Raw genomic sequence first — 18,289 nt, forward strand, 5'->3', positions numbered from 1 at the left:
GCGGTAGGAGTGTAATGTATTACAGACTGATGTACATCTGTATCCTGAATATCGCCCTCACTTGTCCAGAAATGCCTGGTTAATTTTTAATGTTTAAAAAAGTGCACCGTTCAGTTCACGTAACTCAAAAAAAGGCCAAACAGTCTTCATACATGGAAGAAGAGTACAGAGATACACAAAAAGTGATTCTAAGAAAAATTCATTTCCTGGATCCTTTGATGGTTGAAAGACGACGCCTTATGGGGCTGCCCTGGAGGAATATTTCGACAAAGTATACAATCGGTCTCCTTGGACTGGGTTTGAACATCTGTCTTGCTAAAGTACAGGCAACGTGGGCTTATCAAGGTCTGAGGTACGAGAGGGGGGTTTCATATTTGTGTGCTTAATTACATAAAGAAGTGTGTAATCATTGCATTGTGAACAAGAACATAACACCCATTTAAAGGATGTAAGCTTGATCACTGATGATGCCAGATGTGTCAGAGAAATCAAAAGAAGAACTACTCTGCAAAATCAGCTTTCTCAAAATTAGACAACATTCTGAGAAACCGTTCCATGAGTATGAGGAACAGGTTACGTGTTCGAAACTGCTTTGTATATCCAGAATTAATGCATGGCAGTGAGGCACGCTAACAGCAGAGTCTAGAAAGCATTGGAGAGTTGTGAAACACGTTCCTCAGGAGGATGTTGCGTATTCCGTTGACGGATAAAGTAACCAATGAAGAGGTATTAAGAAAGGTAGGAGTGGAAAGGAAATCTTTAACCGAGATGGGAGCCTGGGGGCACGTAGTAAGGAAAGGCAGTTTGGAGAACCTGGCATTGACTGGATAGACAGAAGGAGAAGGGTGCTTTGGATGGCTAGTTTGAAGGAGTGGTTAGTGTGAAAGGGGTTGTATCTTTAGGAGGTGGAGCTGTTGGAGAAAACCAAAGGGGAGGGATTTGTAGCATGACATGATTACCTCCGACTGTGGATATGATACTTTGACAGAGACAGAGAGAAGGTGAGAGAAAGGGGGAGATTTTTAGAACTATGGGGTATATCGTGAACAAGGGTGACTATTCACTCGTCCATGCACCATTACGCGTCAGTTATTATTTTTGCTTTCCACTGGGCACGCGTGAGAGGATCCAATTAAAGTAGCAGGGTGCCTTCAACGGTCAAGAGCCCGTCACGTGGCCGGTCTTAACAGTTGATAAAGCATGAGCTGGCTGTGCGCCACCTCCCGCGATGGACTCCACGCGCACGCCAATCTAAGTAGGGCGATTCTTTACGACTGCAGGCAGGAGGAACCTCACATAACATGTCTCCAGGGGGTGTTTCAGGAAACATTTTTCATTCTTAATTTTAAAAAAAAACTTTCTGACTCGAAAGATATTTACCAATTGGAATAAATGTGAGCTTAACAGGTCTTTCAAGAACGCTCAGAAGAATGGACGCGACTAATGCCCGAGCCGCAGACGAGGGCATTATCAGGTGCCACTCTCCTAGCCGGTGCTCAAGGAAATTTTCTTTAAAAAAATACCCTTTCAGTGCTTGTTTTAGTATTTTTTATTTTCTATTTCTTTCATTTAGTAGCTTTATTGTACTTTCTGTAACTTTGTCATTGTTTGCAAGTTAATTTGTCTCACTGAGATTACTAACGCACTTTCATGCACTTTCATCACTGGATGGCGCGGTGCAATTCCCTAACTAGTGTCAATTGGATCTCCACTGCCAGTAAATGTCAATCCACTGTTCACCTGATAGACAGCCCCAACAAAAATTCGGTACTTTTAACAGAACTCGTCCCCCCCTCAAAAAAAGACGACGAAATCGCAACGTATAGCCGACGCCCTGAGCACGATGCGTCCTGCCTTTGATCCTGTGTTCCATGCAAGATATAAGAAACAATAAAATTACCCCCCCCCGTCATGCCCTCTTCCTCTAAATTTGTGTTCTCCTAACTGATCATGGAGTCGGCAGTTTTTTGTGGAACGGTAATTGCACAAGGGGCCATAATAAACACGATTTGATTCGAACATGTGATGTAAACATACGCTGATGACTCGCAAAACAAGACACAAATTGAATGCAAATACATGGAGAATGTTTACTGGCAGCTGCATGCATAGCGTCTCGTGATTAGTAGAATAGCTGCATTCCAATGGACATATACCACTCAAAGAATAAATAACTTACGTTTTTACCTCCGCAAAAATGACTACAAACTACAATCAAATAAAAAAAACAAACATGAAACAAATCATAGCGCCCCCCGAAAAGAGACATTGACAAATGGGAAGAGCACTGGTACGGTATTCCAGAGGTCGCAGGTTCAAATCCCTTTCCATTCAATTTCTTTGTTAGTCTTTGTAATCAAATTAAAAAAACCCTAGCTTTTATTGGATGAAAAAATCAATAAAACTCCGTTAAATGTGAAATCTTGACGTCATTAGAGCAATGTTACAGAATATTATTTATAAATTACCCTGGGACGCGGTATGTTTTTTTTACGTGGTGGAGTTCCCGGCCTCGCCAGAATAGACCGTATCATTTCTCGGGGTTGCAGAGCCCTGAGTCCGTCCTAAAGGTATCTAACTACTTCCGTGGTTGTCCCGTAGCGTCTTCAGCTCTTAAAACTCACCAAAAGTACATCACATTACGGTGGGGGCCCTTTTCCCAGACTATCCCAATTTTCGGGGGGGGGGCGGCTCGCCACGCGCCAGCCAAGCCACACCATCCCCACAACACCCCCCAACAAAATAACACTTCGTAGACGGCCGAAACAGGCCTCTGACAAGTTCCAGACAGCTGTCATTGATAAGAACATTCCACTGCCTGGCCCGCCCAGGCACCTTCTTTGTAAATAATCATATTGTACACAGGGGGCCACTTACCACACAGTCTTATGGCAGTTGGCTGGAGGCTGGCTGGAGTTTTTTTGGCTAGGGGAAGCTCTAGCTAGTGACTAAACCAGGTTTTTCAGCATGAACAGGGGTAGGATATGATAAAAAGTTTTTGCATTTGGACGAAAAAAAAATTAACACGTTAATTAGCTTGCGTGGCCTCTCCAAAAGAGATCGTTGCCTCCACTCAGGGAAAGATGAACCAATAATGCATCAGACAATATTTGCCCGGCTACCAACCAGACTAGTCTTATGCTTCAAACTGAAATCATTAAGCCTGGCTCTTCGTGCGAATAAACCGAAAAACTATGATCCCTCTCTTTACTTATATGACTTGTACTCTCTCGGGGCTATCTGGATCAAGTCCCATCTCACTGTTATAGAAAAGAGCACATGTAAACAAAGCGTGACGTACAATGCTATGATATATCGTGAAAGTCAAGCCCATTTGGATATTTCAGTTGATGCCTCGTATAACGTCTGGTTAATCAAATATCGATGACCTTAGGCCCTATCTTCTGCAGTATGGAAATTTTCACAGATTTTGCTCTCTGAAAAGCAAGTTGTTTGTTTTGCTGTTGCCTTTCTTACTTCAGCCTAGCCTAAACTAATAAGATGTTTCTTATTTTAGTATTCAACTGGAACTGCTATAATAGTTTTCTCTATGTCATACACTGGAATAAAAATATTGACCTAGACTGAGAAGAACACTGACTGAAAAGCCTCGCCCCACAAACGAAACGTATTCCCAAAACTACAAGACTGGTAAACTACCAAGACACAAAAGAACAAACAAATCAAAACAATCTGTTTAGACATCAGTTAACTCCAAGAAGTCAATCTTCTGGTGCAATTTTCAATCACTGGCAAATTAACTACAACACACCAATTTACATGGTTACTTCTATGCAAATGTACTGTGGAGTTTACATTTAATAGGCCTATGTTATACTAAACGAATCCTGCAAAGTATAGGACTACAATTGAGTACTTGACATACAGTTCACACGTACAATTAGGCACAAACCTTTTCGGACGTCAGGAAAATTGATGCACAAATTTTAAGCAACATAGGCACAGATACAACCGTAGGGCCAAAACCAATCCATACATTATTCTGACTTCATGTCTAATCGTATACCCCAATTATTCTTGCCAATACAGTCCTGGAGAAGAGACCACCGACATGACATCACGACTGCCGGCCCTCTTAGAGATCGTCGAGGAAGGATTCACACAACCTCGTTTGCAGATGGAGGAGTAATCATTGGAGGGGCAGACGAACACATTGCAGTGGACGAACACCTGAAGAGGAATAAATAAACAGAATACTGCCTCGTGGTGTGCCAATTACATGTACTTACCAGCTGCAATGATTTAAAAGCGCCAACTGATCAGTCAGTTACTTTTTTATTGAAATTAAAAGGCTAAATGTATAGACTAAGCCCTCTTCATTCTGCGCCTGTCACTCTTCTACATTATTTTGTGGGGTTAACTGAATAAAAGCGCGAATTTTGTAACGACAAAAACAACAGCGATGTGCACATTTTATGGGTACCAAGCTGGCTTTCTCTGTATAATCTGTGAATCCAGCTTACTGCTAAGCTTACTGCTTAGGTTAGAGGGTGACCATATAAACCATGACTGCCACGTTTTGGGGGCAAAAGTTCTCTGCACATGCTGTGAAGCCACTCAGTGACAAGAGCTTTTCCACACATTAATGGAGTCTTCACCAGTACGACCATTCTTTTCTACCAGCGGCTATTCATGTCTGAAACTCCATACTAGCGAGGGTTGTTAGGGCACCGAACAAGATTGTGTTTAACTTTCTTTTTGCATTGGTGGTTTATTGTGAACCTATTTTTCCTGTAATTGTGTGTCCACTGTCAAAATCACGCAGGATGTAGCATATATTTCAATGATTATAAGCACATCACGAAATGTCAAAAAGAAGACAAATTATTAAAATTGGAACTTGTATTTACGTTAAGCCATTGCCTCTAGTTTTATATAATTATGAAACGTCCGTCAAAATGTATTTACAAATATAACACTGAGACACTGAGTCTATTTATCACTCTTTCCATATGTTTCCACATATACCTACCCTTAATCATTTGCTTAACGTTTACTGTTATCTCAAGCATTTAAACTCACCGTATCGTGGATGCGCCAGCCGAGGAAGGCGAAGGCATCCACGGAGAATCGGACTTTGTTAGAAGCACCCGAATTGTGAATCTGCAACGTCCAGTCTTCTTTGCACCTGAAACAATAAAAAGCCTGAATTTTCAAATTTGGCCTTTAATTATTATAAAGGTACAGATGCGTAGGTCGAATCCAATCCTCGGTTAATCATGTAAGGTTTTTTGTACCTAATTTGCTTCAAATATTTATCCTTTTCCCAAATATCCCTCAGTCATGTATCTTAAATCATGGTTTTGGCCCTGGCAAGTCATACTCACCCAGCTTTTACCAGTTCATGACGAGGCCAATTATAAGGGTTTTCTGAAGTCGTGGCCCAGCAGGACTGGAAGAACGCGTCGCAGTTCCTGTAACTCGAGCACATGGCTTCCCCCTCAAAGTAAAGCCTGTTGTTAAAGGCCACGTCCAGCGGAGGAGAGGCCTCCACGTATGGCTGGTCGAATCTCGAGTTGAAGAGCCTCAGGGTGGTGTCTTCCAACGCATCCAAGAAGTCTGCCCTACCGTTGAACATCTGATAACCAGTGATGCCCGGGCTGGGATTGTACGGCAGGGTTTTGATTGTCTTGGCGGGGATGCTACAGGTGAAGCGGATTTCCTCGTGAGGGGCCCGGGTGACCTCAGTCCCCACAGGCCGGTAGGGCTCGTCTGGGATGTACACGGTGTTGCCGTAGGTGTAATCGGTACCGTTACGCTGCCAATAACGGGAATAAGACATAGTAAAAGAAGGATTTATAACTGAAAATCTTCCTTGAAGCGTTTTCGCCCTGATACTACTGGGATGGAGGTTTTTATACTACTTTTCCATACACTTTCTTTTTACGCCGATTCTCTATGCGTTTAATAATGAAATGTAATTTTTACGTTTTACATCATCTTCATTGAATGAAGTGTTACAACGAAATATCTGATGTTTCGATACGGGGTTCAAACATCTTACGGCCGTCATTGGACGTACACAGACAGAACCGGACAATCAATGAAGGAGACGTTTAATATTAATAGCAATAACTACACAGAGTGCTGATTGTGATAACATTTGGACTATAAACTTGCAATTATGGGGTGGGAACCCGGGACACATGCCTGCGCCAAAGGAGTCCGAAAGCCTCGGAAGCCCCTTCCCATTTCCTATTTTAAGTTCACAATTCACGGACAAGACGCAGTTAGTCCGCCTTCAGTGCTCTCTTGAAAAAAGTCAGTTCTACCCAGGTGTCCTCCAGGAAATTTTACCCTAATACGCCAATGTTTACCGATGTCTACAGCGGGGATGTACTTATATTCACGCCAATCAATTTTACCCAAATCTGTCACGATTCAGATTGAATCCCCTACCAGGGGGACTTCCGCAAGAGCGTTGATGGGTTTGCAACGTTTTGCCAGACACGCTTCAAATGTGGCATTTCACTCCAAAAAACACCTGGTCAATAACAATGGACACTTAGATACTATCAACTTACGCTCGCCTTCTTACCTCGAAGGTTGTGCCGCATAGGCCATAGGAGGTCCAAAACACGTAGTGGGTCTCATTGTAATTGGCACCTGTGCACTGGGGGTCACGTAGGTGCATGATCTCTGGTCCATGGCCTCCAAGGTCCACTAAGGCTTTGGGAATGTAGAAACGCATGGAAGATATGCTGCATTCGGGCTCGTTCAGTGCAGGTGCGGCTGCGGAGACAGAGTTTGTATATCTGATGTGAAGTCCACTTCATCCTTAAGTGACATTGTAAACCTCTTTATATTATAGAATGAAACGAAACCTAATTAACTGCACTGGCTACAAAGGCATCACAAAATCAGACTTAAATCAAGCTGGCTGTGCAAAACAAAAACAAAAAACCGAAGAAACAAGCAAAGAAACATCACAACATGTCCAAGACCTCCAAATTTCACCATTTTGAAGCTCTTTGGCCTGATCAGTTTGTTTTGAATTTTAATTCGTTTCTCATTTCTTCGATGTTATTATTATTATTTGCAGACTTTGGGATGAGTCGATTCATTGGAATAAGGGAAACAACATAAAAAAAGCCTCAGAGCATTTTCAAAGAAAATACTGAAGCTAAGTCTGGGACAGGCATACGGGCAGAATCACTTCAAGTCTTACGCAGTTTGGTCACAAAGCTCCATTCCGCAGGTTTAGATTTCACCGAGCATTTCCTGTCGTTACTCTGTACCACCCCTTCGTCCAGTGAGATGGTGTACTCCGCTTCGTACTCCAAGAACACGTGGTGGCTGTTTGGGAACGTCAGGGTGTCACCATTTACAACTTCAACATTGGGGCCAGTGGCATCTACGCGCCAAACTACGACATCGTTGGAATCGCGGAGGGTTACATAAGCTGGGCTGAACACTCCTTTCTGAATCTAAATTCCAAAAACAAATGTCTTAACCAAATCACTATGGAGATGCATCAAACCACTCGATTCGACAGATGTAATGTCAATATCATTTCTCTGTATACTCTTGACACCGTGAAATGACGTAGAATTCTTCCAAAAATTCAATCACAAGTGGTTGTTAAAAGGCTCTATGTCAGCGACGAAAAACGACAAAACTCAAAGATGATCTCTGCCAGTTTTAATTTTCCACGGCTCAAATAAAAGAACAAAAACTTCAAAAAATCAAAATGACGAAATCAGCAAAACCACACGACTGGTTAATTCCACTGTTTGTTATGTTTTCCAATGAGAAACATTTAAAATTGGAGTAATTTCAAGTACAAATTACATTTCTCTTGAATTTGATGGCCCATTTCGGAACGACTGCCTCAGCCTCTTGGGAACCTTTAGCCGGAATGGAGTTGGCTCGATCTACTCCCAGCACTGCTGGTTCTGAAAGTTTAGAGAAAATATCTCATTTCAAACTAAACTTCTTTAGAATGTGTCTTGGCTGCATGAACATGACAAAATGATAAATAAGGAGGAGGAGAATGTACTGTTGATGTTTACAACCGTTACCCCCTTTCTTGTGTAGTTATCTCCTTGAAAACACTCAGTTTTCTTGCACTGTGAACAAATATTTTAAGCTGGATTTTCACGGAACGTTTATTTAACTTTCCTCGTCCTTTTGCTTCAAATAACCCTTATCACGAATGCCTCTAAACCATTTTTCGGAAGGAGGGGGGTATTGAACGTTCCGAGGACCTTAGGCAAGTGCACACATCTTCACTATACCTGCGTTGCAGCAACGTCGCCAGTTTCAGGCATTAAGGGGGGACACAGTATCAGCCGGGGGGGCACATCACAGGAACAAAACATATTGTTCATGCTTACGCTTTTTACTCATTGGGGGCTAGCCTCCCGCAGGGGAGGCGGCTCCTCCCCCCCCCCCCAGCGACGGGCCCTGTGTGTTGTATGGGCATCTTCTTTAATACCCACGTACATAGAAAGAATAGCATAATAGGTAACATTTTACGAACAAAGTGCATTGTCTAAGAACACATATTCTTTGATCTTTCCTCTAGATTCGAACCTACATGCTCCACATGACTCAGATGCCATTACGACTGGACCGTGGAACATTGAAAGACTTGGCACTCTATGACACTTCCAGTGGGCTTTTCATAGGGTTAGAATTGGTTGGACAAGAGTATCCGTTCCGTCAATTTAGTAACCATGAAGAAGAGCATACATGTTCAACAGAACCAACAGTACTACGATCAGCCGTGCTAAAGATGGATGATTGTTTGCTCTCACCTGTTCGCATAACTTTTACTGTGAAACAGGACTGTGTGCTGATAAACCTTTAAAAGAAAGACAGACAATGATTGAAAAGACAAGCTGAATACTGTGTCCGTTAGTGCATGTGAACAGATTATGAGTGGCAAACATGGCTGACGCCACGTGGGCAGCGGGAAAAATGTGGAGAAAAAATCTTGTCGATTAAAGTTGCTTGTGGAAAGGTTTGGGTTAAACAGTTTTGACAAACCTCTGATCTTCACTGGCCATGGCACAGATTGTGTAAGTCTTCAACTCCGTCGGCGTGAATCTAAAGGTGATCTCATAGTCGGCGGAAGTGCCAGGCACGCGCCTAGGTGTGTCGGTTGGGTAACCCTGTACGTCAATGCTGGTGATCCTGTAGGCAAGCCAGAATTATAGTATGCCGTCTAAAAAGACTCCAAGTTTGACAAAACGAGAAATGTACTCCCCTGGAATGTATAATAGTTGTTGAAAGGGGTTGTAGTGGCCACTGGTACAGAAAACATCGATGCGACAGTCTCATGGGTGAGATTAACTAAGGCTGCAGGTGTACCTGGTCAATTATTCTGAGTCTAAGTTACATTGCAGATATGTTGAGACCATTGCACAGCACTAACGTCCTGCTAAAGGGACGGACATGTTGATTTGTTCCCGCATATAACAAGTGTTTAATGTTTTGTTTTGCCTATCCCTTCGAGAAAAGATGACTGGATAAATTTAGTGCGTTTCTCTTTAGATAAGGATGCACCCCTATATAACAATAGAGTTTACAGCCCCTTTGGACGAAGATGACACTGATGTCTATAATTGTAGATTTTTTAGCTCCAATTCGAAAGGAAGACAGAAAACATGCAGTAGAGCAACCTGTGATACGGGGCTGTTGCAGTGGCAACCATTTTAATCTGGAACTCCTCTCCAAGAACGTGGGCAAAGCAAATCCTTGGCACATGGAGGATTGGCTGTCGGCATTCACCTTCGTAGTCGAAGACGTTCATCAGGAAATGCACGGGGGTCTTGCTCATTGGTTTGCGGGACCTACCGGGGGCGAAATCCTCCAGCATGACCATGAAAGCATAGGTACCAGCGGGAATCGTTTCTACCTCTCCAAAGCTCAGCTCACAACTCCCCTGTAGTAAGAATTGAATACAGCGTTGAATGACGTTCTTCATATGTGAAGATTGAACTGGCTGTCTGCTTTAACACAAGGTCAAGTATCCATGACTTACACCAATAAACCATTGTGAGAATTTCTTGCAAGGTGCCTGCTCTATGCTACCGCCTTACGATCTTTAAAATACAATGAGCCAAAAATTATTTTGTATCCATCCTTAAGATATGAAACAATTCATTTCATTGAATTTATTGTCAAATGGCAAACGATTAAAAAATATTGGGCAGCTGTTTTCAAACCAACCGCTTTCATTTTCAAACAGAGCATCACTGGAATGAAATGTCTTAGGAGACGCATGGGTGTGCAATACGTCACATTACGTCAACAGCGCCACTGTTGTAGCCAAAGGGTATCCCCCACACAGCCTCGAATGGACCTCTGACCTTATCTAAACTGGCCACAGGTTTAATTCTCTCCTCGTCAAAATACGGTGTCCCGCAGATATCCAAGGCATTAGGGTTACATTCCCCCTTCCTCCTGCTTGTCCACCTGCATTTCACAATGTCATTGTTGGCATCATCATCTTCAAATTGAAGACAAGTAAAAAAAAAATCATTGTATGGATAAAAAAAATTAGAATGGCAAAAATCAACCACTGTAACTTTTAATCTTACAAATATCCCAGCGCTGGCATATCATAATTATACAGTAGCATATCTAACATTACGTGGGTCCAAGGATCAAAATGAAATTGTTTTTCTAAAAAGGACTGAGTCGTCTTCCTACTGGATTCAATATTTTTTTTTAACTTCATTAACTTTTTACCACTCGGAAATTAAGCCTTACTGACGTGACCAGTGAGATAGTGAGGTCTTATATACGTTAATTTGTTATCAGTTGGTAAAGAGGATTCTCTTGGATATTGCAGTATTGGCACGACTCTATATTCGGTCCAACGAAAGCATTAACTTTAATGCCCAACAGAAATTTCACTTTCCCTTCAGCAGCAAACTCATTAAAATGTACATTTTATGTGTGACTGGCGCTGCTCTACGGGCTAGAAGATGTGACTTAAAAATAATTACAAAAAAGTGCCTTCGCAGGCTTAAAAACAAACTTCTCTCAAAGTGGAAAAAGAGGAAGGAGGTAGCTTGGAACATACGTGGAATGTGAATGCTGTAGGTGCAACCTGACATGATGGAATACTTGGCGAAGGTTTTGCCTTGGGGTGGTGAGTTGATGGACACGCCATCCTTGTGGTTGATGTTGATGGTGGATGCCAGGTTCCAGCCTTTACCGTTTCCTATGTCTCGACCGTTATTGACAATACCAGGGATCCAGCAGCATTCTGTGTATCTGTAACCACCAGACAACGAAATGTACATATTGATATAGACTAAATGATTTTTTATAAAGGTGCCGCCATCTTATATGGAATGTTCAAACTTAATGGTTCTTGCATCTTTGTAAAGAGATGGCTAATAACATTTTGATAAAAACAGTCGTTGTTAGAAACACAAGAACAAACCTTGTATGAAATGAAAGAAAACACAGACTGTCAAAGGCACTGCCGATTTCGCTATTCTGGCATACTTTACATCGATAAATTTTTTTTTCGGATGAAGCTTTTCATACTTGTGAGTAACTTCATTTGATAGGAGGTGACACGGGGGGCTAACGAACTCTGCTCTAATATGCTCGGAAGACGGTAGTGACTCACGATATCTCTGCAGTTGCCTCATTTGATGGCAAAGTGTACGTCATGCGGTAAACGCCAGTGGCAGCATGCCTCCTCCTGTCCAAATGTGTGCAGTAATAATCTGCCCATAGAGGTTGTGCATCGCCAACACGAAACTGACCACCGGTACGTAGTTTCTGTAAAAACAACCAGAGGTCCAACCCGAGAAGTGCAGTTGCGTTTTGACTGCAGTACTACACAGGCGTGTAAAGGCATAATGCATGTCGCATTATACCTCATTATGCATCGAATGAAACTGCACAAATGTGCTAGAAATTTTGTGTCCAGTTGTTGACTATTTGTCAGTTTAATAATTATTCTAAACATGTTTGGAGCGATAATTATTAGCAAGAATGTGTTTTAATGACTAAACAAAGATTTTGCTTTGTGAGTAATTACACAAAGTAATTTTTAAAGACTGTCACACGTAGTGAGTTTTGTACCGGTATAATTTTGTCACGGTTGGAGATATATTTCCAGTCATTAGACTGAAAGGCCATACCATCGCTAGTTGCATTAATGCTCTACTTTTAACTGTCTAGCAACAAATTTAAAGTAGTAATCTAAGATCAATTTTGACCTTAAGGCTAATAGAATAGAAGCGCCCGATCGGACTCTGTCTATCGCCATTAAGATAGGTGTCGCGTATACAATAAACAAACGACAGACGAATAAGAGAAAGGATGATCTGCAGGGCTGTGGCTCGAATGTTCCCGGATTATATTAGTCTAAAAAGTTGTTTATCATACGTAAACGTACTTAGGTTGGCTTGATTATCGGCGGTGGCTCGTCAGATCAGCGAAATGTTTGTTACCTTGGAGGTACATGGTTCTTCATTAACTAACCTTCTGTGTAGCAATGTCATCTTCAGTACACTGGTAGTGGGTAGAAGAGTGCTTTCGTGAATCAAAGTTGAACTCAAAGTCAATAGTGATCTGAAAAAAAGTATCAAAAGCATTTTATATAACTTTGGTACAATGCTAATCCGGATGATTTGGGACAATTAGCTAAAAAGTACAAAAAAGACCCCCAAGCCCGGCCCGTGATTAGCTCAAGTTGAAGCTAGTTGCTGTCGGAACTGCAACTCTGGAAAAGTGTATCAACTTCAAGAAACAGAGTTGTAGGAACGTACATTTTAAAGGACAAACGGCTTTCAATAACAACTTTATATTAAAGGGCAGTACGTCGGCCACCTTCAGAGCGCAGATCGGATGGGAGAAAAAAAATAAGATTAGCTGGCAGGTATGCCCATAAGACGCAAAAGAATCAAGAGGCACATGTTCATGAGCAGACCAATTCGTTAAGAGAGACGACGATGTCAAGGCTATGAGGTCTTAAAGGGCCATAAAGAGTGTTTTTTATTAGTTTTAATTGATTTTTTTCTAACCGATATCCAGAACGTAAACGTTGCTGTTGTGATTAATAAATGGGAGGAAAAGTTTAAAAGTTTTTTGGGGAAACGGCCCAGCCCTCGAGAAGTACCTCATTAAGATTGAAAATTTGCATATCTGTGACGTACATTTGAGAAGACATCGTCGCGCGCCGCTAGCGCGCCTATGCTTAATTTTAACATGGATCAGAAGTCAGGGTGACTAAGGCCAAATTGTTCGGACCGACAGCGAGCTCCAAATTATGCAGTGCATGTGCAGTTCCAGCCATAGTGTTTTCTTCTGAACATGTACTACTCGTTTGGGATTAGATTTAGCAATTGCTGACGCCAGGCGCCACGCCCACTATCTATGAAATCAAATAAAACTCTAGAACAGGGACGAGCTCTCATGAGACGCGAACGACAAAGGATAAGAAATGCTTCTAAATCGGTCCTGGGCTGTTCCACTCAATATACTTGTGTACCTGACTATAATTCTGCTGCTACTGTGGGTTCTCAAATGTACTTCACCCATAACACCATCGTTTGTCAGGATTGAAACATTCATTTCAAGGGTCCGTAAAATTTACCACAACAAAGGGAGTGGTATTCCATTTGTACATCCCTCATCGTGTTATTGGCACACTAATGAATATGTTAAACAATTAATTAATAGTTTGTCCACGGAGGTCCTCATGGACTCTTTAATGAAATATCTTGAACAATGTCTTGGAACCACAAAAGCTCTACCGGGGCGTTGGATGGGGTCTACAGACACTTCAGATTCATTTACTCGCCAAAAAAGCTGACACCTTGGCTAAGTCTGATATAATTTTAGTTACACAAGCCCATGCACCAGACAATAGACCGAGGCTGTGGGCAAAAGCTGTAGAGTGGTTGCTCCAAAGCCCATCAACGGCGCAACGAAATTGTACAGATTGGGGAATGCACGCCAACTGAACATTTGAAGTAAGATATGGACGGAGAAGCCCCCCAGTTTGGTTATCGTTTGACCATGGAGGAAGGACACAGAAGGAGTTGTAACTCGGGCACTTCAAAGCGTCCAATGATGGTCGCCGCCGAGTCTGACGAATAATAGAAAATATTCCAAACATTCCTTAGGCCTATTGCTGCCTGCATCTTAGCTGGACAAGCGGGGCCAGTAATACCCTCGCAATACTTGTAGTTTTTTGCTTGCAATTAAATACAAACTATCGATGTGACCAAGAAATAGAGAGAAAAAACTCCTAATATTAGACCTACTTTTGCCATCATAAACAAACGTTTTAAATTTTGACACACTGTTTCATTATCCATGCAAAGTTTGTTATTCTCGTCTCCTCCGTCCAATATACATCAGTGTCAAAGACTTGGAACGAATTTGGCTAGGACTGGCTAACAAAATGTTCACTACTACTGGTAAGCTTAGTTCATTAAGAACAAAACACGCTATTTCATCACAGAAAGTGATCGTAAAATCTCATAAAATATGCCTTTGTACAAATACCATAATAAAAATGATTCAAACAAAACACAAAATCTTACAAACAGCTTGGCTATTTATCCTCAAAAGAAGTCCAGAAGAAAGCGTCCGATAAGGGCAACAACTGCACATGAACACTTTGGGTACACAGCCTAATACAAGCAACTGCGCAAACACTACATTTGATGATGCTGTCGGATCATATCAAGCACCAACGATGGCATGAATATTCAACTTCCTATACTGCAGTACACAACGTTTCAGCAATGCAGATTACCAACGAAAAATTGCAGCGACGATCATGGGGTTCAAAGGGAGCTTATGGTTGCGAAACAGGTGGTGGGTAGCAGGCGTGCGCTGCGCTCTGGCTATGGACATACCGGGCATGCCAGAAAGTGGTAATCGGTCAGATGTTATAGCCCGGGCAGTTCAAACTCCTTCTGTATCCTTCCCCCATGGTTTGACCGGAATAAGGATTTTTTCAGACTTCCAGGGGTAACAGTTAATGGTCTAGAGTGTCTACAGGGTTTGGACATGTTGGGGGGACCCCTCCGTCCCATATCTTGTCAGGTACATAACTGAGTAGCCAGAGCGTGGCAAGTGGATCAATTTTAAGAAGCTGCAAAGATGCATTTGTGGGCTAGATGGACGGACGGATTAATCCAGAAAAGACATGGACATATGGATGTGCGATTTGGCAAATGGTTAGAAGCAATAGACAGATTTTACAGTTGTCGCTGTCCTTGTAAAGAAATGGGAATGATTTTTCCCATGAAGATACAAATTTTTATCGAAACTAGTACCCCTCGTCCGGGTGTCCCGTTTTAATCTTGAATAAACACCAGCCATATACAAAGTCCCACTTCATTCGACTCCCTAGCACCCCAGGTCCCTCAAGAAATTTAAAAGTTCAAAAAATGAAAGTGGGTAAACGTAATAGCATGACCCACGATATTCTCAGAATAGTCTGTAGACCTTGTAAGATCCAGAAGAGGTTTTCCTCAGCAAGAATTAAGCCTACAAGTCGTTTGAGAACAGAGGCAAAGTTGTTTTAATATATTTTATTCAAGATCTACAAAAAGTTTGCAAAGACTCGTTCAAGATCCAAGGCCAACACGAGTCCGAGTCGAGACACAAATTCAGAAAAAAAAAATGTTCCCGAGTCCCGACTCGTGCAAGGGCCTATCAACGATGGAAGGGCCGGGACACCAATCTATGAGATCACACAAGTTGGGTGAAGACAATTCAGTCGTGATCGTCTGGAGGGTGGCGATAGGGTGTTGGTGGATGGGTTTTAGATGGGATTTCATAGAGACAATCAGTTGTCCAATTTCTAAACGTGAAGCAAATAAACTACCTCAAATTAATCATCATTAAAATGACGTAATCAGTCCTGAATCACCGTGGGTTTACTTTCTAACGATACTACCAAGAATTTCACACAAATGAAGGCTCTGAAGGTCAGTTCTACATTTGAGAAGTGAGCAGAATTAATTTCTGTCAGTAACGGCGCGCAGAAAGTGGAGGGGAGAATGGGGAGACGAAATTAGGTAGCGAGGGCAAATGCAAACCTTTCAAATGCACCTAATTTTAATCGACTTTACCAGCCTCTTGGAAAACTTCGTTTGTCATAAGGCATTTAGGTGTCTTGATAATTTAGGCTAAATACTAAATACAAATCTACATATTTTGGACAAATTATTTTAATGTGATCCAATTCCAGGAAGAAACCTTAACGTTTTGTTTCAATTCAGTGCCAGTTTCAATTTGCGTAAAATTAGAATAAACCGTTATTTTAATTTTTCCTTCGGTGATTCGGTGTTTAATACACAGGAAGGAAAGCCAATTTGACAAAAACATACGCTCAAGTAAATTCAAGTCACATGCCACTCCATTTTTTTTCTTAGTGTTACTACAGTCCCTACCTCTCGTGGATTATCTGGATTGCGAGCTTCCCAGAAAACGGTCCCACCTTCATAGTATCCAAGCCGTGCCGCTGATGCATTCAACCATGGAGGATGATTCAACATACTGCCTACCACAAGCAGAATGGCCAACCAAACACATGTGAACATCGTGTGCTCCAACTTCCTGGTAATCGGGAAAGTAAAGAAGTAGGCCCTAAGGTTCGTTTTCATCGCTTGCTTAGAGGGGAGGGGGCGACACAAAAAGGGAACGAAATAAAACAGAAGACTTGTAAGATAAAGTTGACTTAAGTGACACTGTATGCGCACACCGTCTGGCTTTTTTTACAGTCTGTGCTGGGCCTATTGGGGATCTCTTTTCTCTCTTCTTGTATTTCTGTTATTTGAACTTGTTTTGTACACGAGCTACTTTTGAAGACATGAACCCAGGTCCTCTCCCAATTAAGTAGCTTGTGATTATTTCAAAAAGCCAAGGGCGTCTACGAATAAAGCACCGTGTGCGAGTCGGTGCATTGCCTATGGACGCAAACCATTATTATGCAGACCTCGCGTGCGCCTAGTGCACTTCCCGACTGACCTCGGACGTACTCCGTTTTGGGCATGCACTGTTGGAATACCAAAGTGGATCGTTGTTTAACGTAGTCTTTTTCAAGTTATCAAACGTCTGATAAATAAATTAAACACTGTATAAATAAATCCTAGAGACAAAAAATGGCCCTTAAAATATAACGATGTGTCCTTATTAGAATTTCAGGTTGCTCTTTCGGGGGTCAAAACATGAGAAAAAGAGTAAGGCTCAAATGTTCTCGGTAAAGCGTTTATTAATACTGAACGTACTGGATCACACGCGCATAATAAAAAAAATCCGTAAGCCACAGTGTGATTCCAGCAAGATGCAAGCTTTTATCGATACAGTAACCGGAACTATTGAAAGACAATGGCTTTGTAAAAGTATCCCGTTTCTTCTATGACCCATATGACCACGTTATTGCATGTGATGATAGCCGGCACAGATAGTTTGGAAGATCTACTGGCCGCTTCCAAACAGAAAAATTACTCGCAAAGATGACAACAGTGAAAAAAGACATGTTACCGTACCTTAACACCACCTCCAGTTATATCTGTAGCAAAGGGCTAATCTGAAAAATCAGTCAAAATGGTTGCAAAGAAGCTAAGGATGGAGCACTGCTCCGTTGGGCACTTCAAGCTCCTTGTTGCTCGTTGAGGCCAGTATTGGAGCTAGTAAGGCACCCCTTTTATACACCTGCGTGAGAACATCCTACCAAGAAGCAAACATCACGCCCCGACGGTTAATGCTCATTAAGTCATCCATCTTCAAGAGAGAAAATTAATTTAGCAGTTGTTACTTCAGACTAGTAATTTAATTTAAGTATTATGTTATTCTCAACGCAATTCTTAATTAATCTGTCAAAAGTAGGCTACATCTGTCCATGATTTACCGCAATACCCGGACTACAAGAAGCCTGTAGGCGATGGAGTCATTCTGCCCTAACCACTCATTAATTTAACTCGATCATGCGTCCCATTAAGAAAACAACAGCTTTTATTTAAGAAATTAGTGGTCTTATTAAGCCAGTTCAAGCCAAATGTGGGATTTGATTGATTTCAAATCTGTCAGCGCAACGTTTCACGTCGGCAACAATACTTTTACGAGCTCAAAAACAACTTTGTGGTTGGGTTGTTGTACTCTATGTTTCCTTCCCCACAAAGAATTGAGTTTAATCCACCTAAATTTTAATTAGTTTCCCCAACCGTTGGCTCTGTTTATCCCCCAAAATTTCATTCAATTGCAGCTGTAACATTTGGTGATTAATTAAATGGGAAGTCCAGACATAGTTTTCATCTGTTTTTTGTCAGAT

At 41.8% G+C, this 18,289-nt stretch overlaps 1 protein-coding gene across 1 annotated transcript; it reads right to left on the reverse strand.

The window, feature by feature from the left end:
- Nucleotides 1-2,065: 2,065 nt before the first annotated feature.
- Nucleotides 2,066-17,659, reverse strand: LOC110973022 (uncharacterized). Its single transcript, XM_022223389.2, has 15 exons — nucleotides 17,508-17,659; nucleotides 16,410-16,575; nucleotides 12,478-12,567; nucleotides 11,615-11,769; nucleotides 11,057-11,250; nucleotides 10,338-10,477; nucleotides 9,648-9,910; nucleotides 9,013-9,159; nucleotides 8,781-8,827; nucleotides 7,813-7,916; nucleotides 7,190-7,448; nucleotides 6,560-6,753; nucleotides 5,349-5,779; nucleotides 5,044-5,149; nucleotides 2,066-4,191 (listed from the first exon to the last, which is right to left on the reverse strand). The coding sequence occupies exons 2-15, from the start codon at nucleotides 16,557-16,559 to the stop codon at nucleotides 4,033-4,035; spliced, it is 2,439 nt and encodes an 812-aa protein (XP_022079081.2). The 5' UTR covers nucleotides 16,560-16,575; nucleotides 17,508-17,659; the 3' UTR covers nucleotides 2,066-4,032.
- Nucleotides 17,660-18,289: the final 630 nt, after the last annotated feature.

Source organism: Acanthaster planci, linkage group LG03 (assembly GCF_054643075.1).
Source record: "Acanthaster planci isolate LZ-2023a linkage group LG03, COTS_SCS, whole genome shotgun sequence".
In the NCBI taxonomy this organism is placed as follows: Eukaryota; Metazoa; Echinodermata; class Asteroidea; order Valvatida; family Acanthasteridae; genus Acanthaster; species Acanthaster planci.

Bases quoted from the DNA above. Each gene is read 5' to 3' on its own strand.
- LOC110973022 (XM_022223389.2), bottom strand. From the start codon at position 16,559: ATGTTCACATGTGTTTGGTTGGCCATTCTGCTTGTGGTAGGCAGTATG. The intron at 11,770-12,477 runs GTTAGTTAATGA...TTGTTTTTACAG, and splicing joins ATGACATTGCTACACAGAAG to AAACTACGTACCGGTGGTCA. The intron at 8,828-9,012 runs GTTTGTCAAAAC...TTTCTTTTAAAG, and splicing joins ATGGCCAGTGAAGATCAGAG to GTTTATCAGCACACAGTCCT.